Source organism: Nyctereutes procyonoides, unplaced genomic scaffold (genome assembly GCF_905146905.1).
Source record: "Nyctereutes procyonoides isolate TBG_1078 unplaced genomic scaffold, NYPRO_anot_genome, whole genome shotgun sequence".
NCBI lineage: Eukaryota > Metazoa > Chordata > Mammalia > Carnivora > Canidae > Nyctereutes > Nyctereutes procyonoides.
Window position 1 is genome coordinate 25,648,376 of NW_026575049.1, and position 19,575 is coordinate 25,667,950.

A 19,575-nucleotide genomic window follows, 5' to 3' on the forward strand; every position below is an offset into this window, starting at 1 on the left:
GGGGGGTGGGGGTGACAGCCCATTTACCAGGCATCCCCGTGGCTAGGCAGGTTGTGCTTGCTTCCTTTAAACCTCCACTCAGTCCTCTGAAGTGAAGGATTGTCATCCCCTTGTCACCAAGGCAAGGTACAAGACTTGGAAAGATTAGGGAGCTGCCCAGGACCCCACAGCCATGAGGGTAGAGCCATCGGGGACTGCCCGTCCCTGTAGCTGGGCAGAGGGCCCTGAGCAGCCCCCCAGTCCAGGCCAGGGCCCAGGCCTGCCTCTGCTCCCTGGGGGTGGGAGAGGCCAGGGGCCGCCAGGCTGAGCCCCTTCCACCCCTCAGAGAGGCCTGCTGCCCCCCCGCCAGCCGTCCTTGGCACTTGGCTCCCTGTTGCTGCCACACTCACAGCCTAGACCCTCCACCCAGCCTGGTCCACAGGTGAGGCTGCTTTAGGCTTTGTGTGGCCTCTGGGCCCTGCAGAGCTTGGGAGTGGAGGAGGGGACAGTGACAGGAACCAGGTGTCTCAGGATGGGAGACCAGGGCCCCTCCCTGTCCCACGTGGCTTGTACCGAACCCAGGCAGCCAGTCGCCTCATGCCTCCCCACCCTCTGCAGGGTCACAGGTCAGGCAGGGCCTCCCCTGTCCCCTGTCCCTTCTTCCCCAGTGGCTTCCATGCAAGCTTCTGAAAACCCAGTGCGGCAGCAGGTTGTCCTGGCCTGGGCGCCTCCTGCCTGCCCCCCTGGACTGTGCAGGGCCCCGGGGCTGCTTCGCTCCTCCCAACCACTGGCTCTCTCCCTGTTCTCCTGTCCAGCCCTTGTCCCAGCCTGGTTCTCCAGCCCCTGGCCCACCAGCCCAGATGGACCTAGAGCACCCATCACACCCCCTCTTTGGGACCCCTACACCTCTGTTGAAGAAGGAGCCGCCTGGCTATGAGGAAGCCGTGAGCCAGCAGCCCAGACAGCAGGTGAAGAAGGTAGACTGGGGCCTGGCCAGGGTGGGCGTCTGCCTCAGCTGCTGGGCCGGGTTCCTGCAGTTGTCACCATGTCCCCCCACCACCAAGCCGGCCGGCGGATAGGGGCAGAAGAAGACTTGCAGGGCCGGGGATGGAGGGGAGGGGGCATTATGGACAGACTGGCCAGAGCCCAGCCTGACTGGAGCGAACTCTGGGAGCCCGTGCCCAGGCCCATGGGTTCTGCAGGTCTGACTGCCCATTCAAGGGTGGAAGCAAGGTTGCAGGCCTCCTGTTCTAGATTTTCATCCCTTTTTTTTTTTTTTTTTCCCTTCTGTATTTGTCCCTCAGGAGAATGGTTCCTCCAGCCAGCAGATGGATGACCTGTTTGACATTCTTATTCAGAGTGGAGGTAAAGCCAAGATTCCTGAGCTGCCTCTCCAGCCAAGCTCTTCCTTGCTCCATAGGCTGCGTTCAACCCTGGGGTGCTTGTTCATCGGTTTCAGTCTCGTTACGGAACACCCAAGGGGCCGACAGGCCTTGTAGTTGCGATGTAGCAACAGTTGAGACACACACCATCTCCAGAGGGCAGCCCTCCAGCAGTGGTTGCTTCACCCAGCACCCACTGCATGGTGGGCACTGTCCGCCCAGCTTGGAGTATAGCGATGAGCAAAACAGATGTTTGCCTTTACACAGTCTAGTGTGAGGAGATGAATAGTAGACAAGTAAGCTATACCATGTGTGAGGAGTAAGTACCATAGAAAGCTGGCAAGGGGGGCATTTGGGTTGACCTCGTTGAGCTCCCTGGGGGGGCACCTGTGGGGCCAGGTGTGCTGGAGTTGGGGTGTGGGCTCAGGAGTCAGAGAAGTTACAGGTCAGGGCAGATCACGAGGCCTCGTGGGTGCAGGGGAAGGGCTGAGACTCTGGATGAAGTTGAGCGGAGGGTGGTTCCAGCTGGAAGGGCAGGAGCCAGGAGGCAGCTGTGGAGACCCAGGGGGCCTGGGCCAGCCCGCAGTAGGGGGAGAAGCTGAGCCGGGGTGTGCTTTAGAGAGCCATGGACTAGGCATGTCTGGCGAGACGACAGGAGGGCAGCAGCCCTGGTGTTACTAAAGGTTCAGCCTGAGGTGCCCAACACTGCCAGGGGGAGCCCTGAGCCGCGCTGGGGATGCCTCAGTGCAGCTGCTTGTCCCGAGACAGCCAAGCAGGGGCGTTGTTGGCATCTAGATGGCATTCGGAGCCATGAGATCGGGTGAGCAGAGAGGATGAAGTGGAAGTGTGTCCAGGGGCACGAGCAGATGACGCTCAGAGCGGGCAGAGACCATGAGGTCCTGGAATTCAGGGCTGTCATTGGGCGGTCACGGGGTTAGCAGTGTGGTGGCCAGTGGTGAGCCGGACTGGGGTGCAGGAGCCCACGAGTCTGCCAAGGGAGCAAAGAGCCAGCCACTTGCACACTGATAGAGGAGTGCAGGGAGGGTGCGGGGAGGGGAGGAGGGCTCAGCGTAGGGGCTGGGGCAGCTCACTGGCGGCGGCAGCCAGGGAGGCAGAGTGTGCGGAAGGAAGATCTCCAGTGCTGTGATGATGGCAGTAGGGGGAGGGCTGGCAACATGGTACCGGTTAAGCCAGAGCTCAGCGCTGAATCTGTACACTTAAAACGGTGAATTTTATAGACATCTGTGTGGCTCAGTCTATGGAACATACGAGTTTCAATCCTGGGGTTGTGAGTTTGAATCCCAGTTAATGTGTAGGGATTTTTTTTTTTTTTTAAGATTTTAAGAAATAAAGTGATGAGTTTTGCCTCAAAAAAGAGTAGGAGTGGGCAGCCCCGGTGGCTCAGCGGTTTAGCGCTGCCTTCAGCCCAGGGTGTGATCCTGGATTCCCAGGATCGAGTCCCACATTGGGCTCCTGCGTGGAGCCTGCTTCTGTGTGTGTGTGTGTGTGTGTGTGTGTGTGTGTGTGTGTGTGTCTCTGTGTCTCTCAGGAATGAATAAATAAAATCTTTAAAAAAAAAAAAAAGTAGGAGCTTAAGAGCTAATGTTACCCTCAAGGCCACAGATTCTAACCTTAGGGAGGCTCCGTGGACTCCAGAGTGTGCAATGGGGCCTGAGGCACATTTCTAACAAGCACAGGTGCACTGTGACGCTGCTGGGCTGGGTGGTGCTGGCAGGCAGTGGGAGAGGCTGGCCAGAGCCTGGAGAGGGGCCTGGGCCTGGGCAGTTCCTGGTGTCCAGGCAGGAACCCAAACTGGGAAAGCTCAGGCTACCTGGAAAGAGATTGTGCCAGAAGCAGAGGGGGAGCAGGCCAGGCCTTGAGCCCTTAGCAGTGAAGATGGCAGAGAAAGGGAGCTGGGGGTGCGGCCTGCCAGAACTGGCCCCAGGAGGCGTTTGAATGGGGTGGGCAGGGCCTGCAGCGTCCCCAGTGGTGGCAGCTGGGGAGACCGAGCTTGGTGAGACCTGGTGTGATTGCGTTTCTGGCTGGGATGGGCTGCAAGAGGGAGGGAAGACAGGCCCAAGAGGGCCAGGGAGTAAGCCTGGTTGGATTCTGCATATTTTTTTATTGTGGTTAAATACACATAAAATTTGCCATTCTAATTTTTAAATGTAGAATTCGGTATTATTAAATACAGTCAGTGTTGTGCAGCCATCACCACCATCTGTTCTTAGAACGTCTCCGTCTGTACTGACCCTTATGTCCTGTTCGGGAGGCGCTCCCCAACCCCACGCCCCATCCCCCAGCCCCAGATAACCTGTTTATCTGTGCTCAGAATTCTCCGGCTCCCCGGGACTCCTGTCCGTGGAATCCCAACAGTCCCTGTCTGTCTCCGGCCCGCTTCCCTAGCACAGCGCCCTCAGGGTTCATCCATGTAGCAAGTGGCAGTCTCCTTCCTTGTCACGGCCACGTGAGCTCCCACTGCAGAGCCGGAGCACCTCGTGCTGACCGCTCACCCACGAGGGACACTCGAGCGGTTTCCACCCGGGCTGTTGTACCAAACGGTGCCATGAACACTGGTGCACTAGCATCTGCTGGGAGCCCCTGCACGTCTTCCAGGCGGCTGCACTGTGTGTGTTCACACCAGCCGTGCCCACGGGCTCGTGTCTCTCTACGTCCTTGCCAACACGTATTTCCAGTTTTAAAAAACTGAAACCACTAGCTGCCTTACTGGGTGTGAAGGGGTCTCCTTGTGGGTTTGACTTGCATTTCCCTAATGAGGACTGAGGGGAGCGGAGCATCCTCTCCTGTCCGTACGGGTCATTCGCAGATCTTTTCTTGGAGAAATGGAGTCCTTTGCTCCTTTTCCCCGTTGGGTTTTGTGGCTGAGTTATGGCTCTAGTCTGGATGGGAGCCAGTAGTCATGGTGCGTGCTATTCCCTCCCACCCTGTGGGTTGTCTCTGCACTTGATGGCGTCCTTTTGTGCACACCACTTTTTTTATATCAGTTAATGTATTTTTTTGGCTGTTGCCCGTGTTTCTGGTGTCACAATCAAGAAATTACCGAATCCAGTGCAGATCTCTGACCTATTTGGAGTTAAGTTTTTTGTATGTGGTGTAAAGAGGGGCCGGCCTCAGGTCCTATTCAGGTCTGGTTTCTGACATCCACTCACTTTCTTGTTTGCCAGAAATCTCAGCGGATTTCAAGGAGCCACCACCCTCCGTACCAGGGAAAGAGAAGCCCTCCTCGACGGCAAGCTGTGGGTCACCGCTGGCCACGCCGTCCCCGCCCTCTGCCGAGCTCCCCCAGGCTGCGCCGCCTCCCTCGGGCTCACCCGCCCTCCCTGGGCGCCTGGAGGACTTCCTGGAGAGCAGTACGGGGCTGCCCCTGCTGACCGGAGGGCACGAGGGGCCAGAGCCCCTGTCCCTCATCGACGACCTCCACAGCCAGATGCTGAGCAGCTCTGCCATCCTGGACCACCCCCCCTCACCCATGGACACCTCGGAATTGCACTTTGCCCCTGAGCCCAGCGGTGTGGGCCTGGACCTGGCTGACGGCCACCTGGACAGCATGGACTGGCTGGAGCTGTCGTCCGGCGGCCCCGTGCTCAGCCTGGCCCCGCTCAGCACCACCGCACCCAGCCTCTTCTCCACGGACTTCCTCGACGGGCATGATTTGCAGCTCCACTGGGATTCCTGCTTGTAGCTCTCGGGCTGCGGAGCCGGGCCTGAAGGGGCTGGAAGCTGGGGAGCTCGGGAACTCCTAGGAGCTCGCCTCTCTGTGGTCACGAGTCCTGACAATCACGGGCCCTGCTTCCCCCCCCCCCCCCCCAGGCTGGAGCAGGCCCGCCGCCCTGGCTCAGGCTCCCCGCGGAGAGGATGGGGCCAGGGCCGTTCTATTGACCTCCTTTTGCGAGGTCAGAGGTGCAGTCTGGCTGCAGTTTGCTCAGGCAGGCGAGGCCTGGGGTGAATCTCCTTCCTGCTCTTCCCTGTGAGGGAAGGAACTAGCTGGGCCTCTACCTCCTCACTCCCCGTGATGCCAACCCCAGGGTCCCAGGCTTCCTGGGAGGGGAGCCCCTTGCCATTTTAGCGTCTTCGTGTTAGCGTAACCATGTAGTGGCTGGTGGCAAACAGTTTCTGTACAGGTGTATATAGCTCTATATTCTATATCGCCATGCATATGTATACATCTATTTTGGGGGCTGGGAGGCCGATGGGAGCTCCCTCCCGTCCTGTGCACAATACAGAAGGGCCTGGAGACCACCGCTCCTGGGGTTGGAGCAGCTTACCTCAGCCCTGTCACGCGTGTTTGACATGTAGACACCCTGCCACCGCCTGTGCCCCACCTGCGTCCTGCTCCATACTAGTGCCACGAGGGCAGAGGTGCTTCCTGGCCACCCACCCACATTCCGTCCCGCTGCCTCACTGCGGCCACCGTGGCCCTGGGACTGGAGGGTTGTCAGCTCCTAAGCTACGGCCGCCTCTTGCCCAGGGGCTCAGCCTCCCTCTGGCCTGTCACTATCTTAACAGGGATTAGGGATGGAGTCACTAAACCAGTGCTGGGACAGAGGTTGGGAAGCTGTGTGGTCTTTTTAAAATAAAAACAAAAACACTGACTTTGGTTCCTTTTTGTTCAACTGTGGAAGAGGCGGGTGGTATGGCTGGGTCCTAGGCTTTCTAGACCACTCCAGGAAGCACAGAACCTTGGACATACAGCTCTATGCCCTGGCTGGACAGAAGACTGGAGGTTCCCAAGGACACGATTTATTGACAAACCAAAGAGCCCCCTTCCTGAGCAAAAACGGACAGAACAGAGGTGGCTCTCCACCTCAAGAGATTTTTGGTTGGTACAAACAAATTGGGGCCTGGGGCGTCCGTGAAGACCCAGGCAGAGCGCTCCCCTAGGCACTGGGAGAAACCGGCTCAGCCCCACCTCCCGCTCCTGCCACCCACTGTCCTCTGGTGACCATCCTGGCATTCCAGGTGGCATCCCCGTTCACCGTGCCGTGGTGCAGGCCAGAGCTCCAGCACCTCTCCCCCTGACCCCACAGTGTGGAGTGGGCCCGGGCCACCTCAGACCCCATCCCCAAGCAGACCCAAGACTGGCCAGGACTAAGCTGTCGTCTTGCTTGAGGAAGGGGCTGCTTGGTAGCCAACAGGTGGGGGAGGCCTGGGCTTGCGGGGCCACTGGAGCAGAGCATCACCCATCGATGTCCCAGCTGAAGAGGTGGTGCTTCACGAGCATGTCCTGAACACCCTCCTTCAGTGGCTTCTTCTCCTCCTGCGCACAGGGACAGCCTCTGTCGCAGGCAGCATGGCCTGGGGTGCGGCTCGTGTATCATGTGATACAGCACTCAGGCTCCCCACAGGCCCCGCCTCAGCCACCCAGGAAGTGTCTGGGGCCACCTGCTAGCACAGACACCTGGCCTCCCCACCCCAGGCAGCCCTCACGGGGAACGTGGGTGCAGGGCCGAGAACCAACCCCACCCACCCACCTCTCTCTTCACAGGAAGTTCCCAGTCCTGGGACAGGCTGAAGGCAAAGCAGCAGAGGACGCTAGAGTGAGGAGGGGACGGGGAGGCGGTCAGTGGCTCCCAGGTCCGCTCTGCCCCCCCCCCACCGGCCCCACCCCAGGCCACTAGGCAGGGTTCTCACCGGAGCTCGCACTTGATCTGGACCCAGCCAGGGCTGCGCAGGAAGGACCAGGGATGGTACCACTTTTCCACGGTAGGCAGGCTGGAGCACAGCACCTCCAGCCACAGGTGCAAAACCTGCTCGCTGGGGACAGGCGGGGAAAGGTGGGCACCCCAGCCCCTTCCCTCCACTTGGGGACCGCCTCAGGTGACCGCCCCTTTGCTCTCAGCCAGCTCTGCACAGTGGCCTGGCTCCGGCTCCACTCCACTGGGACACGCTCAGGCCCCTGGCCCCCCTTCCCCTTCCCCTCAGTCCCCTCCCCAGCTCTTCCCTTGGTGTCTTGAGACCGGGCCTGAGCTCTGCTGCTTGGCCCAGGAGCGGCGCCCGCAGCCCTGCTCTGAGCCTGGAGGCTGTCCCCTCTCCAGGTGGCAAATGCAGAAACCACACTCAGGCTGGCCCGGGTCGGCTGCACAGACACCCAAGCTCCCTTCAGGCAGGCGCCCCCTCCCTAGCTGGCCAGGGTGGCCAGTTCCGGTGAGCCTCCCCACCGGGCCTGCTGCTATAGTCTGCGCCTCCCGAAACCCGCGAGCGCCTGGCCAGCCCGCAGAACGCTGGAGGAAGGCTCCTGGGAGCCAGCCTGGCTGCCTTGTCTGTCCGGGTCCTGGGCCCCGAAGGCCCGCTCACAGGCACCCACCGCCCCGCAGGGCCACAGCGCAGGCTAGCACTCATCCGACGGGACGGCCGCTGGCCCACAGCAGGCAGGGATACTCACTTGAGCCCCACACAGATGAGGGACCGGAGCTTGACGTCCATCTGTGCGTGTGCAGCATCATGGGTCACGTTCACAGACTGCACAGCCTGGGAGGGCCCGGCTGTCAGGTGGCTCCAGCTGCCGACCCGGGAGGCCTGCTCCACCCACCACCCCACTTACCCGGTAGAGCAGCTCCTCTGGGGTCAGGACTTTGCCATCTTCATCCAGCCTAAAGGAGGGACCAGAGCTGCCATGCTGCCCAGTACTGGGGGGGCTCAGGCTGTGGCCCCCACGGGGCAGCCAGGACGACACGGGGCAGGGGGTTGGGGCCCGTTACCTGTACGTCTTACACAGCACCAGGCGCGAGTACACTGAGTCAAAGTCTCTCTCCACCTCCCGGCCTGCTGCCTGGGGGTCAAGGGGAGTGTAAGGGACAACAGGGTCCAACGGAGTGCATGCTGCCTCCCCATGAGCCCCTGTGCCAGCTCTACAGGGCCAAGGGCTCAAGGAAAAGGACAGTGGGGGATGTGGGTCCAGCCATTGACTTACCTCCTCGATAAACAACCATGGGTGGCAGGCACCCCCAAGCAGCGACGGCTTCTTCAGCCCATGCTCAAATAGGGCCTTGAGAGCTGGACAGAGGGTCCCTCGAACGAGGTCTGTGACCCCCTCTGTCACGGCGTCGTCCCCCGCGATGGAGTACTGATGGTGGGGGACAGGGTCTGAGAGGCGCCAGCCACCCCCATAAGGGGGTGACCCAGCATGCACCAAGGTCAGGCGGTGGCAGCTCCAGGGGCAGCTGTGCCTTGTGCACCTCTTACCTCTTTGCTCCGTTCATCCAGAACTTCTACAAACTTGGCTGGAAACCAGCCTGGGGGAGAAGCAGGGCCCTGTGAGGAGCAGATGGGGTGTCCCCACACCTCCCACCCTGTGAGGGCCAGGGGAGGGTGGCCAGGGCTCCCGGGTTCACTGCCCAGCCCACCCCTTCTCAGACGGAGGCCTCACCTCTCAGACCGTTCAGCTCCCCGACCCAGCAGTGCTCGTCCTTCTGAGAGATGATCTGCACGGTTGGTCGGCGGAGAGCAGGAGGAAGCAAAGCTTTGGTTGCCCAGGCCCCGTGCCTGCAGCCATGCAGCTGCACCCTCGGTTGGGCAGGTAGGACAGGAATGGGGCCCTGGCAGCCCGGGGGTGGGTGTCTGCTCCCGCCGCCAGGCTCCCCACACCCCACTTACTGTGATGATGTCATTCTTGCGGAAGCCCAGCTCGTCATCGTCATGTCGCTCGAAGTCCAGCAGGGCCTTGGCCCGGCGCCGGTGGCTGCGTGAGCATGCCACATAGTTCTCGTGATCCCGCTGGTGGCTCTCCATGCTGTAGTCCGGGGTCAGCTCCTGCCCGAGGGGCAGAAGGGCCTGCTGACGGGGAGGTGCCTCTCACCAGGGCCTCGGTGCCTCAGAATGAGGCTGGGGAGCCAGAGTCCCCAAGTTGAACCCACAACTCACCACACTACAGTTTTTGGGGTCTGTGCACTGGAAATGGCGTGCCACGCGCAAGATGGCTTCCCGGAGGTCAGCTACCAGTTCCGTCTGCTTGATGTTCTTGGCCTTGAGCGCTTCCAGGTCGTCCTCCCCTGGGAGCCCCAGATTGCTATGGCAGCCACAGCCCCAGGGCAGCCTTCCCCTCCAACCCCAGGGAAGCTCAGGGTCTGCACCGGGCCTGAGGACGGATGCGCCCTGGTCTCTATCCACACCCTGCCTGCCTGTTCTGGGCGGGGGGGTGGGGTTGTGAGCTGGGACTCACTGGCAGGGAAGGAAACCCAGCCCAGCACCAGCTGCCATGGCAATTCTCACCAAAGAGCAGGGAGGTGATGCCAGACTTCCTCCGTTGGGTCCTGCGACGCACAACCTGCAGGCAGGGAGCGGGTTGGTGGCAGCCAGGCACTGGAGGGTGGCGGGCGCCCCAGCACTGGAGGAAGCTGACAGAGCTCCTGCCAGCATCTCACGCCACCTCATCTGGAATGGCCTCTACGGCGGCTCTGAGCATCGGAAATGCAATCGGTTCAAAGCCAGGTCTGTCCTACACCCACATGGGGCAGGTCAGAGCAGAGATGCACACAAGGCCAAGGCAGCAGGTCATTCCACAGCTGTGGTCTGACTGGGCCGGGCCCCGGGTGCCAGGCTAGGGAGGGGGCAGCAGAGCAAGGATGGGCGGGTGGGTTCCTGCGGCCTCTCTCACTTCGGGCTTCCTCGGGGACCCCCCAGTGTGGGTGAGGCGGGGACTCCTCCCTTATGGGCCCACCTGCGAGAGGTTGGTGGTGGCGCTGGTCCCCAGGAGCTGGCCCTGGTCTGCAATGAGGTAGGCCAGGTGCTTGCGGCGCTGTGTCTCCACAGCCACGTCTGTGAGGGAGCCAGCCAGCCGCATGGCCTCCCCCAGCAGCAGCTCCGCGTCCTCAATCTGTGAAGGGATGTCTGACAGCGTGTTGAAGATAGAGGCCGAGTTCTCGGACTGGATCAGCTCCTCCTCCTGGGCCAAGCAGGGAAGGAGTAGAGGGGAGGGCACGTCACTGCCGAACGCCAGGCCTGCAGGCTGACCCCAATCACGGTCCTCGGGAACAGGTAAACTCCCTGGATGATCAAGCTCAGTACCAGGAGTCCCGGGCCCCAGGGGACCCACTGCACTGTGGGCCTCTCAGGAGGGGCCAGCGGTCACATCACACAATGTTAAGAGCTGAACCCCCACTGCAGCCCCCAGAGGAGGGGCCCCAGGTGGGCCAGGGCTCCGGCCGCACCTTGAGCCGCAGCATGCCCAGCGTGGTCTGGAACAGCACCAGGGAGCCCTCGTAGAAAAACAGGTCCCAGAGGCGCAGCAGCAGCCTGACGTGCACCACACTGGCAAAGGCCGTGAGGAACCAGTGCAGCGTGATCAGGGACAACTCTGTGGACACAGACCAGAGCCTCTGTGGCCGGAACCAGGGGCAGCCAGCATGGGACAGCCTGGAAGGGGGAGCGTTCCCCAGAGACATGTGCTGGGAAGAAGGGGGAGGGCTGCCCCCAAAGAGCAGCAAGTGGCCTTGCCTGCTCCAAGAGAAGGGAGGAGACAGGCCGTCAGGCACATCAGAGAACAAGAGTACAATAAAGACCATGCGTGCTACTGTGTTCAGGGCCTGGCTCTTGTCAGATGTTCTTTCTCCCACACGGCCAGCTGCCCCATCCCCCACCAGCTGTGTCTGAAGGCCTCAGACCTGCGCATCTGAGCTAGAGTTGCAGGACCCCCAGGCCCCCAAGAAGACAGTGGGTGCCGACCCCCTTACCAATGTCGTGTTCCTGGAGCAACTTGTCCAAGCGAGGCAGGTACTGGACGATGAGGTGGCGCAGGACCCGTTGGTCTGTCTGGACGCCTAGCAGAGTGGTGCTGAAGTAGGAGGCAGGGAGCAGGTCCTCAATGATGGCGCACATCATCCAGAAAGCGTCCTCCTCCTCCAGGAACAGCAGGAGGCAGGCAGCCACCTGGCCAGGGCAAGGGAACAAGGGGCCTCTACCCAGGTCTCCATGTGAATTAGAAGAGTTACCCCCTCTGGGGGTTACATCATAGACCGCATGCTCCCCTCAGGCTGGAACCCACATATTTGGCAGCCCCAGCCCCCCATGGGGATGGTCCTGTTCTCCAGTGGAGGCCTGGAGAATGCCCTTGGAGAGACCCCCTGTCCCTCCTGGGCTGTGCTCACCATGCCTGTGCCCTGGCAGTAGCCGATCTCCGGGTAGAGCCAGGCCAGTGCTCGGAGGACCCTGCGCAGGCGGGGCACTCCAATGCTGCTCACATTGGCGAAGCAGGCGTTGCTGGGCATGGTGCGGAGCAGGTCCTTCTCAATCTGCCGGCAGCCCACCCACAACGAGTCCCCGTGAGATGCAGCTGCAGGCCTGGAGGCCCACACTGCGCTCAACATGGTCACACCCAAGGCAGCCCTCAAGGGAGGCTGGGAGGCCCCTGTGTGGGACAAAGCCCAGGCAGCCTTTCCATTCAGGACTGAGGATTCTTAACGCTCTAGTCAGAGTGCACCCGCCTGCCTTCAGGATTATAGCTCGGCTAGTGTGGAGTTGGTTCTACCACATTCACCAGGGGAACTTAGAAAATAAAATTACAGATCCCTAGGCCTCAAGGCAGAACTCCAGAATTCAGACTCTCCGGAATGAGGTCTGGAAATCTGTATTTAAAATCTCCAGGGGATCCCTGGGTGGCGCAGCGGTTTGGCGCCTGCCTTTGGCCCAGGGCATGATCCTGGAGACCTGGGATCAAATCCCACATCGGGCTCCCGGTGCATGGAGCCTGCTTCTCCCTCTGCCTATGTCTCTGCCTCTCTCTCTCTCTCTCTGTGTGTGACTATCATAAATAAATAAAAATTAAAAAAAAAAAGTAAAATCTCCAGGCAATCCTATTGCACACCCAGGTTCAGTGGTCTTTCGACAACTGTCCCTGCTGCCTACAGAAGACCCAGAGGTGCAGGCTTGTTCCAGACACATGTCTGAGTGGAAGGGCTGCCACATGGCTGCCTGCTCCCTGGGGCCACCCCTGCCAAGGAGAGACTGACAAGAGCAGGTTCCTGTGACCTCAGGGAACTCACTGCCCCCTTGCAGGCCACACACAGTTTCTGACCAGAAAGTGCTTCCGAAGGGCCCCTGGCGCCGGCCCAGCCTCACCTGTTTGGCAGCAATGGTCTCATCATTGGAGCTGTTCTTCACCATCTCTCGGTAGGACAGCTCAGAATTCTTCTTCTTCTGCAGAGCCCCGGAGAGCCGCATCCACAGCTGGCGGGGGGGGGGGGGGGAGCCAGCATGAGGCTTCGGTGGGACCCCTGAACCCCCCACCCCATGGGCCCTCTGCAGGTCCCTCGCAGCTTCACCTGTGGCCTCATGCTGTGTGGGATGCCAGCTAGCACTAGGGAGCGGAGCTTCTCAGAGCGGGGCAGAGAGACAGCAATCTTGTCCCAGGTGAGGTCCCCCACATCGTGATTATGGGTGAACTCCAGGTGGGCCTGCCACCGCAGCCTCTGTGGAGGGTCCTCCAACAGAGACACACCCGGAAGCCTGCTAGAACTGGGGTTGGCACTGTCTGCCAGGAGAGAGCCAGGAGATGCAGTGGTGAGCAGGGCCAGGCCGTGGCCTTTACGTCCAGCACCCAGATCTCACCACTGAAATCCAGACCCACGTTTCCAACAGCTTCCCAAGGCTCCATCTGCATGTCCCATAGACGCACCAATGAGCAAATGCAAGCGCTTTCATTTCTCTCCCAAGCCTGGTCCCTCCCAGATCCACAGACCCACCTCCACTCTCCAGATGCTCACGCTTGGACCTCAGAAGCCCCTCTGGCTCCTCTCCACTTACTCCCCCATTCAACCCCAAGGCAAATCATCTTGGTGGACTCTCACTGCTCTTACCACCTCCAACTATGACCTTTGACCAAGCCATCAACTTCCATCTGGGTCCATACAGCCCTCTCACTCACTGGTTTCCACTCCTGCCTCCCTAAAGGCATTCACCCAGTAGTCAGAGTGCCCCTTCTCACACAAATCAGACCACATCATTCGGCTCACTCAGACCAGAGGCCTTGCAAGGCTCTGTGACCACATCCTCTCAGCCTGGCTCCTCCATCCTCATCACCTACTGCTCTTGGTCTCTTGGCTCCAGCTATTCCTCACCTAATGCACTCCCACCTCAGGGCCTCTGAACTTACTATTCCTAGTCTCTATCCAAATGTCTCCCCTTCGAGAGGCCTTCCTTCAACACCTTGCACACAACCCACCTCCCCTCTTCTCCACAGCTCCAAATTTTTTCATAGCTCTTCTTGTCCCCATGAATAATAACAGGCATGTTATTTGTTCATTGCCTGGGAATTCCACAAGGGCCAGGGCCACCTTCAGCTTTGTTCAAAGCACTGGGGATGTGGTGGTGGAGCTCATACAACCTGCAGACAGCCACTAAAATGCTGGCATGAACACCACCAGGGCACATCAGGGCACGTAGCCTCACACAACTCCTCATCCTTACTCATCTGAGAACCACACTCTCAGCCTCAGCTTTGCAAAACTTAACCTTTAGTGAATTACATGCAGTCAAATGCACAAATTTTAAGTGTACACTTTGGTGAGTATCTGTAAGTAAATGTCTAAATGTCATCCCCATCAAGATAGAGAATACTTCCATTATGCTAGAGAATTCCCTGTATTCCTCACAGGCCCAGCTTCTAACTTCCAAGTATCTGCCTGCAAACCAGAGAGCAAGGAAAGCTTACATCAGAATTGGAATATGAGTGACCCGAAGACTGGTTTCAGCCCATTAAAATCTTCTAGTCCTAGTTATATCCTGGTGACAGGCTGTCCTGGGTTCTGGCAGACAGCTTTCCCGACAGCCCATTTGGAAACCAGAAGGTATATTTACAGAAGAAAACAATGGAAATGGCCTGGAAGCCCTCTTACAGAAGAGTGGTTATAAAATATTGTGGATAAATCCATTATAATGGAATATTATGAAAAACATGCTTTTAAAGAGATCTTAGCTAACAGAAGAAACGCTTGTGGTAAATAATGTTAAGAGACATAAGAGCAATATAAAAATGTGTAGATATCATAGCATCAGTTATGAAAAGTACAGACACACATGGCCAGGAAAGAAAGAAACTGAAGTGTCAACAGTTATCTTTAGGTTGTGGGATCATGTGTTAATTTGTTTTAATCTTTTTACTTTTCTGTGTTTTTCAACTTCACTACAGTAAAATCACTGCTTTTATTATCATGTGAAGATCAATAAAATTAACCTAAACTTAAAAATATCAGAAGTTTCCATATACTCAGAGCTGCCTCTGAGGGTGATACTGTTGTCAGTACAGGAGCAGGTGAAACCCCAGAGCCCAGTTCATGGTGGCATGATGGAGTGTCACCAGAGCTGGAGTCCTCCCCATGGACACCAGCAAGATTATGCACCAAGGGCCCATTCTTACCTTCCTTGTCCACGCGGAAACCAAACTCATCGTAGCAGAACTCTGGTTGTTCTACGGACTCTTCCTTCTAGAACCAGGATTAGGAAGAGCCAATTGTGTGGCCACCAGTTTGGGACCACAGATTCTGGAAGATGCCACCCACACAACTGCCTGCTGAAATTCCACCGGCCGTCAAGACTCAGATCAAAGGCCGCCCCTGCCTTGAAGCCTCTGTGGTCATCACTCAGCTACAGGAGCCACCACCTTCTCCATCTGACCCAGCATTTTCCTCATTCTCTTCAGAGGTCAAAGACAGTAAGATCAAGGTAGAAATAAATTTTATGCATTTCTATATCCTGACAGTACTGAGCACATGGTGCCATACTTTTTCTCCAACCTAATGACTGATTCCCAGAGGACGTGGAGCTAAGATGCCATCTCTGATGATGGCTTCTGAGCTGAAGTGAACACAGTAGGGTGGCTACCCACCCCCAGGAAGTCTAAAGCAGTAGGTTCCCTTTGGCGCCACAGCCTGGGCACCCAGCTATACCTGTGTGTACTTGGCCAAGATCTCCTGGGGCCACATGCTCGGGGTCAGGGCTGAGAAGGGGCCACTGGCAGAAGGTATGTGGTTTCCTAAAACCAAGGAGGATCAGGAATAGGAGATGAAGAGAATGCCGAGCACTGAGGGGAAAATTCAAGTTGGGACATCCCCCACGCTCCCCCACCAAGGGCACCAGCAGAAAAGGGAGGACTGCACCCTTTGAAGTGGGATGGGTGGGTGTGGGGAAAAGACCTAAAAATGAGCAAAAGAAAAAAAGCAGCATGTTACAAAACATAACCAAATTTCATCTCCTTACATCTTCCCCCACCCAAGTGTGAGGAGTTGTAGCCTAGAGGGAGGGGGGAACATAAGAGATTGAGGGAAGCTGGAGATCTGAGCTGTGAAAAGCTGTGGTGACCCTGGGTGCCCTGTAGGGCCTCCTCCTTTCTCACACTGTTATCCTCAGAGGTCTGTCTTGCTTCCACTCCACTGGATGGGCCCTCAGGGCGAGACCCTCCTCTCCTTCTGTACAGCCTCTCACCTGACATTGTGTGGAGAGACAGGGCAGGTCTTCTGCAAATCTACACTTAGAAGGCTTCCTGGCCTATTATCTTATAGCTGGAAGGCTCCTCAGGCTTCATCTGGTCCAGAAACATCTGCCCTGGCAGGAGAGCAGAGGGGAAAGTCATTATAATGCAGCCTCTCTCCTAGGAGTCATTTCCACCCACTACTCTGAGTGAAAAGGAAAAGTCACTCTTCAAAGAAATGCCTCCTATTCTGAACATTTCATCTGGGAAAGGATACATGAAACACTCTGAAGAAGCTACAAAACTATTAACAGCTCTGTGAGCCAAGAGGAGTGTCCACTCAGTTCCACTGGTAAAGGAGAGAATCATACACACAGGCTTCCTGGTGCCCTAGGCTCAAGCCAATGGTTCTTCAAAAGGGGGGGGGGGGGGAACCAGCCAAACCTACATGATTAGGTTTCCCTGAGCCAGAATTTTTAAGGAACCATTTAGCAGAATACAACTCAGGCTTCTAAGTCAATACCTCGAATTCACCTCAACACTGACATTTTCCCCTTCACCAAACCATCCACTCGACCACTTTCTCCACTAGCCTTATGGCTAGGAAACCAGGAGGTCTCAATCTAATCTAGATCTCTCCTGTTGCTGCTGAAACTCCTGCCTCCCTCTCTTTTTTTGTCCTCTCAAAAAATGAGGACTCAACAATAAAAAAGACAAAATGAGCAAGAGATCTGCATATACATTTCTCCAAAGAAGAATTAAATGGCCAAAAAGCAGGTAAAAAGATTATTCATCGGGGCACCTGGGTGGCTTAGTGGTTGAGGATCTGCCTTGGGCTCAGGTCGTGATCCCAGGGTCCTGAGATCGAGTCTCACATTGGGCTCCCCACTGGGAGCCTGCTTCTCCCTCTGCCTGTGTCTCTGCCTCTCTCTGTGTGTCTCTCATGAAAAAATAAATAATCTTAAAAAAAAAAATTATTCATCAGGGAAATGCAAACCAAGACCTCAATGCGGTACCATTCCACACCTACTAAGATGGCTCTAATCAAAAGGATTGTAGGTGTGGACAAGGATGTAGAGAAAGTGGAACCCTTACATTGCTGGTGGTATGTGAAATGGAGCAGCTGATGTTGAGAACAGTTTGGCAATTTATCAAAAAGGTAAACATGGAATTTCCATATGACCTGGTAATTCCACTCCTACAGTTACTCACCTAGGAGAAATGAAAACATGCCCATCCACCCAGACACTTGTACACAGATGTTCATGGCAGCATTATTCATCATAGCCAAAAAAGGAGAAAAAAGCCAACTAATGAATGGATATACAAATGTTTGGACCAATTGGGGCACCTGGGTGGCTCAGTCATTTATAAGTGTCTGTTTTTGGCTTAGGTTGCGATCTTATGGTTCTGGGATCGGGCTCCAATATCAGGCTCCCTGCTCTGTGGGCCTGTTTCTCCCTCTTCCTCTGCCCCCCACTTGTGCTCCCTATCTCATAAATAAATAAATAAATAAATAAATAAATAAATAAATAAGTAAATAAGTAAATAAGTAAATAAATAAAATCTTTTTTAAAACTATTAACTTTTTAAAATCTATTTTAAAACTATTTTTAAAACTTTTTTTAAAACTTTTTTAAAACCAAAAAAAAGAAAATGTTTGGACCATCCATCCATACAGTGGAAAATTATTCAGCCATATAAAAGAAGCAAAGTACTGATACATGTGACTCTATCGATGAACACTATGCTCAGTGAAAGAGGCTACTCACAAGAGGATAAATACTGTATGATTCTATTTAAGTGAAATGTCCAGAAGAGGCAAATCCATAGGTAGAAAATAGGTTAGTGACTGCCAAAGGATAGGGGAGGTGGGACTTCAGAGTGACCACTAACAAGGTTTCAATTTGGGGAGATGAAAACGATTCTAGGATGGGATGGTGGTGATAGTTGCACAACAGTATGAAATACTAAAACTACTGAATTGCACACTTTAAAAATGAATTTTATAGCATCTAAATTATATCTGATTTTTTTATTTTTAAATTTTAAAAAAGATTCTATTTATTTGACAGAGAGAAGGAGAGCACAAACAGGGAGCAGAGGGAGAGGGAGGAGCAGACTCTGTGTGGAGCAGGGAGCCCGATGTGGGGCTTGATCCCAGGACCCTCAGGCATCATGACCCGAGCAGAAGGAAGATGCTTAACTGACTGAGCCATCAAGGCGTCCTGTATCTCAATTTTAAAAAAGAAAAAGCCATCAATTGCGGTGTCCTCTCTCTACCTTCTCATTTCTAATCTGCTCTTTGTAGATCTAGAAAGAATCTGTTATTACTCGAGCTTCAACAGAAATGCAATTTCTGTAGCAGTTTCCTCAGCCTTTTCTGATTATTAAGCCTTTTATTTCCAACTATGGAATGAAAGGCTTGGACTCTGTGGAAAAAAAAAATGAGAGGCAGCAATAAGGAGATGTGGCTGAAATATTTTAGGACAAGCTGCCTTCCAGTTTTTGAAATCATGTCCCCCCAGACCCAGACCTAAAGAAACGTCTTCTCTTGCCATTTTTCAAGTGGTTCCTGCTGTTCTGGCCCACACCAGCACCTCACCTTCTCACTCCCTCTGCCACAGAATTCTGACCCAGAAGGGTCAGGTGACTGAAAAAGCAGAAAAGGAAAATCAAAGGGAGCTTTGGGAAGACATCACCCTATGAGCCCTTAAGCATATGTTCATAGTGGGCATGTGAAAAAATCCCCGTTCTCTTTCTGGGGCAAAAGAGTCATCTTGTAGCTCATAAGGGCAGCTCAGCTGGTCACCAACCTCCACTCCTGCCTCAGACACACCCTGACCATGCCACATTTGGCCTAAATGCCCATCAGGGAGGCCCTGCTGCCCAACTGGGAGAGCTGCTCCCTCCTGCTTCCAGACAAGCGCCACTGAGAACCAGATTGCAGAATCGGCGTAGGTTGGCCATCCTAGGGTTGTCTCTTCTGCGTAAGGATAATAAAGCTGAATGTCTTCCTGGCACACGGGGTTGAGCGTCTGACTCTTGATTTTGGCTCAGGTCATGATCTAAGTAAGCGTTGTGGGATGAGCCCTGTGTGGGGCTCCACGCTCAGAGGGGAGTCTGCTTGAGGATTTCTCTCCCTCTGTCCCTCCCCCCCACTTGTCCTCTAATAAATACATCTTTAAAAAAAAAAAACAAATGTCTTCCTTTAGTATAACAGCTTATATAGGGTCAGGTTTGAATCAGAATTACATGCTAGATAGAGCAATATATACTTTTACATTAAAGGGAATGAACTGGGGATCCCTGGGTGGCTCAGCGGTTTAGCGCCTGCCTTTGGTCCAGGGCGCGATCCTGGAGTCCCAGGATCGAGTCCCACGTCGGGCTCCCAGCATGGAGCCTGCTTCTCCCTCCTCCTGTGTCTCTGCCTCTCTATCATAAATAAATAAATAAATCTTTAAAAAATAAATAAAAATAAGTTGATTAAAAAAAAAACTTAAAAAAAATAAAGGGAATGAACTACAAGTTTTAAAATCACATCATCATTCAATCCTTATAACACATGTTTTTTGTTTTGTTTTTTTTTATTTATGATAGGCACACAGTGAGAGAGAGAGAGAGGCAGAGACACAGGCAGAGGGAGAAGCAGGCTCCATGCACCGGGAGCCTGACGTGGGATTCGATCCTGGGTCTCCAGGATCGCACCCTGGGCCAAAGGCAGGCGCTAAACCGCTGCGCCACCCAGGGATCCCCTTATAACACATGTTGAAGAAGATACCTCTATTCATTATG

The 19,575-nt window shown here is 55.5% G+C and overlaps 2 protein-coding genes across 9 annotated transcripts in view; one reads left to right on the forward strand and one right to left on the reverse strand.

Moving 5' to 3' along the window:
- MRTFA (myocardin related transcription factor A) overlaps positions 1 to 5,974 on the forward strand; it is a 98,659-nt gene extending 92,685 nt beyond the window's left edge. Inside the window, exons 11-13 of one of the 2 annotated variants that reach the window (XM_055329468.1) lie at positions 795 to 947; positions 1,284 to 1,344; positions 4,547 to 5,974. In XM_055329468.1, coding sequence (XP_055185443.1) covers positions 795 to 947; positions 1,284 to 1,344; positions 4,547 to 5,064 — 732 coding nt within the window. In that variant the 3' untranslated portion in view covers positions 5,065 to 5,974. Of the gene's footprint in view, positions 1 to 794; positions 957 to 1,283; positions 1,345 to 4,546 lie in introns of both variants that reach the window. The other variant, XM_055329467.1, reaches the window with a different exon arrangement.
- Positions 5,975 to 6,106: 132 nt separating this feature from the next.
- Positions 6,107 to 19,575, reverse strand: part of SGSM3 (small G protein signaling modulator 3) — a 43,780-nt gene continuing 30,311 nt past the window's right edge. For 4 of the 7 annotated variants that reach the window (XM_055329471.1, XM_055329469.1, XM_055329474.1 and 1 more), the window contains 21 exons: positions 15,795 to 15,914; positions 15,260 to 15,345; positions 14,731 to 14,797; positions 12,638 to 12,846; positions 12,435 to 12,542; positions 11,465 to 11,608; positions 11,051 to 11,246; positions 10,529 to 10,674; positions 10,039 to 10,263; positions 9,591 to 9,645; positions 9,243 to 9,370; positions 8,976 to 9,131; positions 8,749 to 8,803; positions 8,565 to 8,614; positions 8,293 to 8,445; positions 8,081 to 8,151; positions 7,924 to 7,972; positions 7,765 to 7,850; positions 7,014 to 7,136; positions 6,854 to 6,914; positions 6,107 to 6,639 (listed from right to left, as the gene is read on the reverse strand). In XM_055329471.1, coding sequence (XP_055185446.1) covers positions 6,559 to 6,639; positions 6,854 to 6,914; positions 7,014 to 7,136; positions 7,765 to 7,850; positions 7,924 to 7,972; positions 8,081 to 8,151; positions 8,293 to 8,445; positions 8,565 to 8,614; positions 8,749 to 8,803; positions 8,976 to 9,131; positions 9,243 to 9,370; positions 9,591 to 9,645; positions 10,039 to 10,263; positions 10,529 to 10,674; positions 11,051 to 11,246; positions 11,465 to 11,608; positions 12,435 to 12,542; positions 12,638 to 12,846; positions 14,731 to 14,797; positions 15,260 to 15,345; positions 15,795 to 15,801 — 2,256 coding nt within the window. In that variant the 5' untranslated portion in view covers positions 15,802 to 15,914 and the 3' untranslated portion in view covers positions 6,107 to 6,558. Of the gene's footprint in view, positions 6,640 to 6,853; positions 6,915 to 7,013; positions 7,137 to 7,311; positions 7,851 to 7,923; positions 7,973 to 8,080; positions 8,152 to 8,292; positions 8,446 to 8,564; positions 8,615 to 8,748; positions 8,804 to 8,975; positions 9,132 to 9,242; positions 9,371 to 9,590; positions 9,646 to 10,038; positions 10,264 to 10,528; positions 10,675 to 11,050; positions 11,247 to 11,464; positions 11,609 to 12,434; positions 12,543 to 12,637; positions 12,847 to 14,730; positions 14,798 to 15,259; positions 15,346 to 15,794; positions 15,915 to 19,575 lie in introns of those variants that run through there. The other 3 variants (XM_055329473.1, XM_055329470.1, XM_055329476.1) reach the window with 2 other exon arrangements.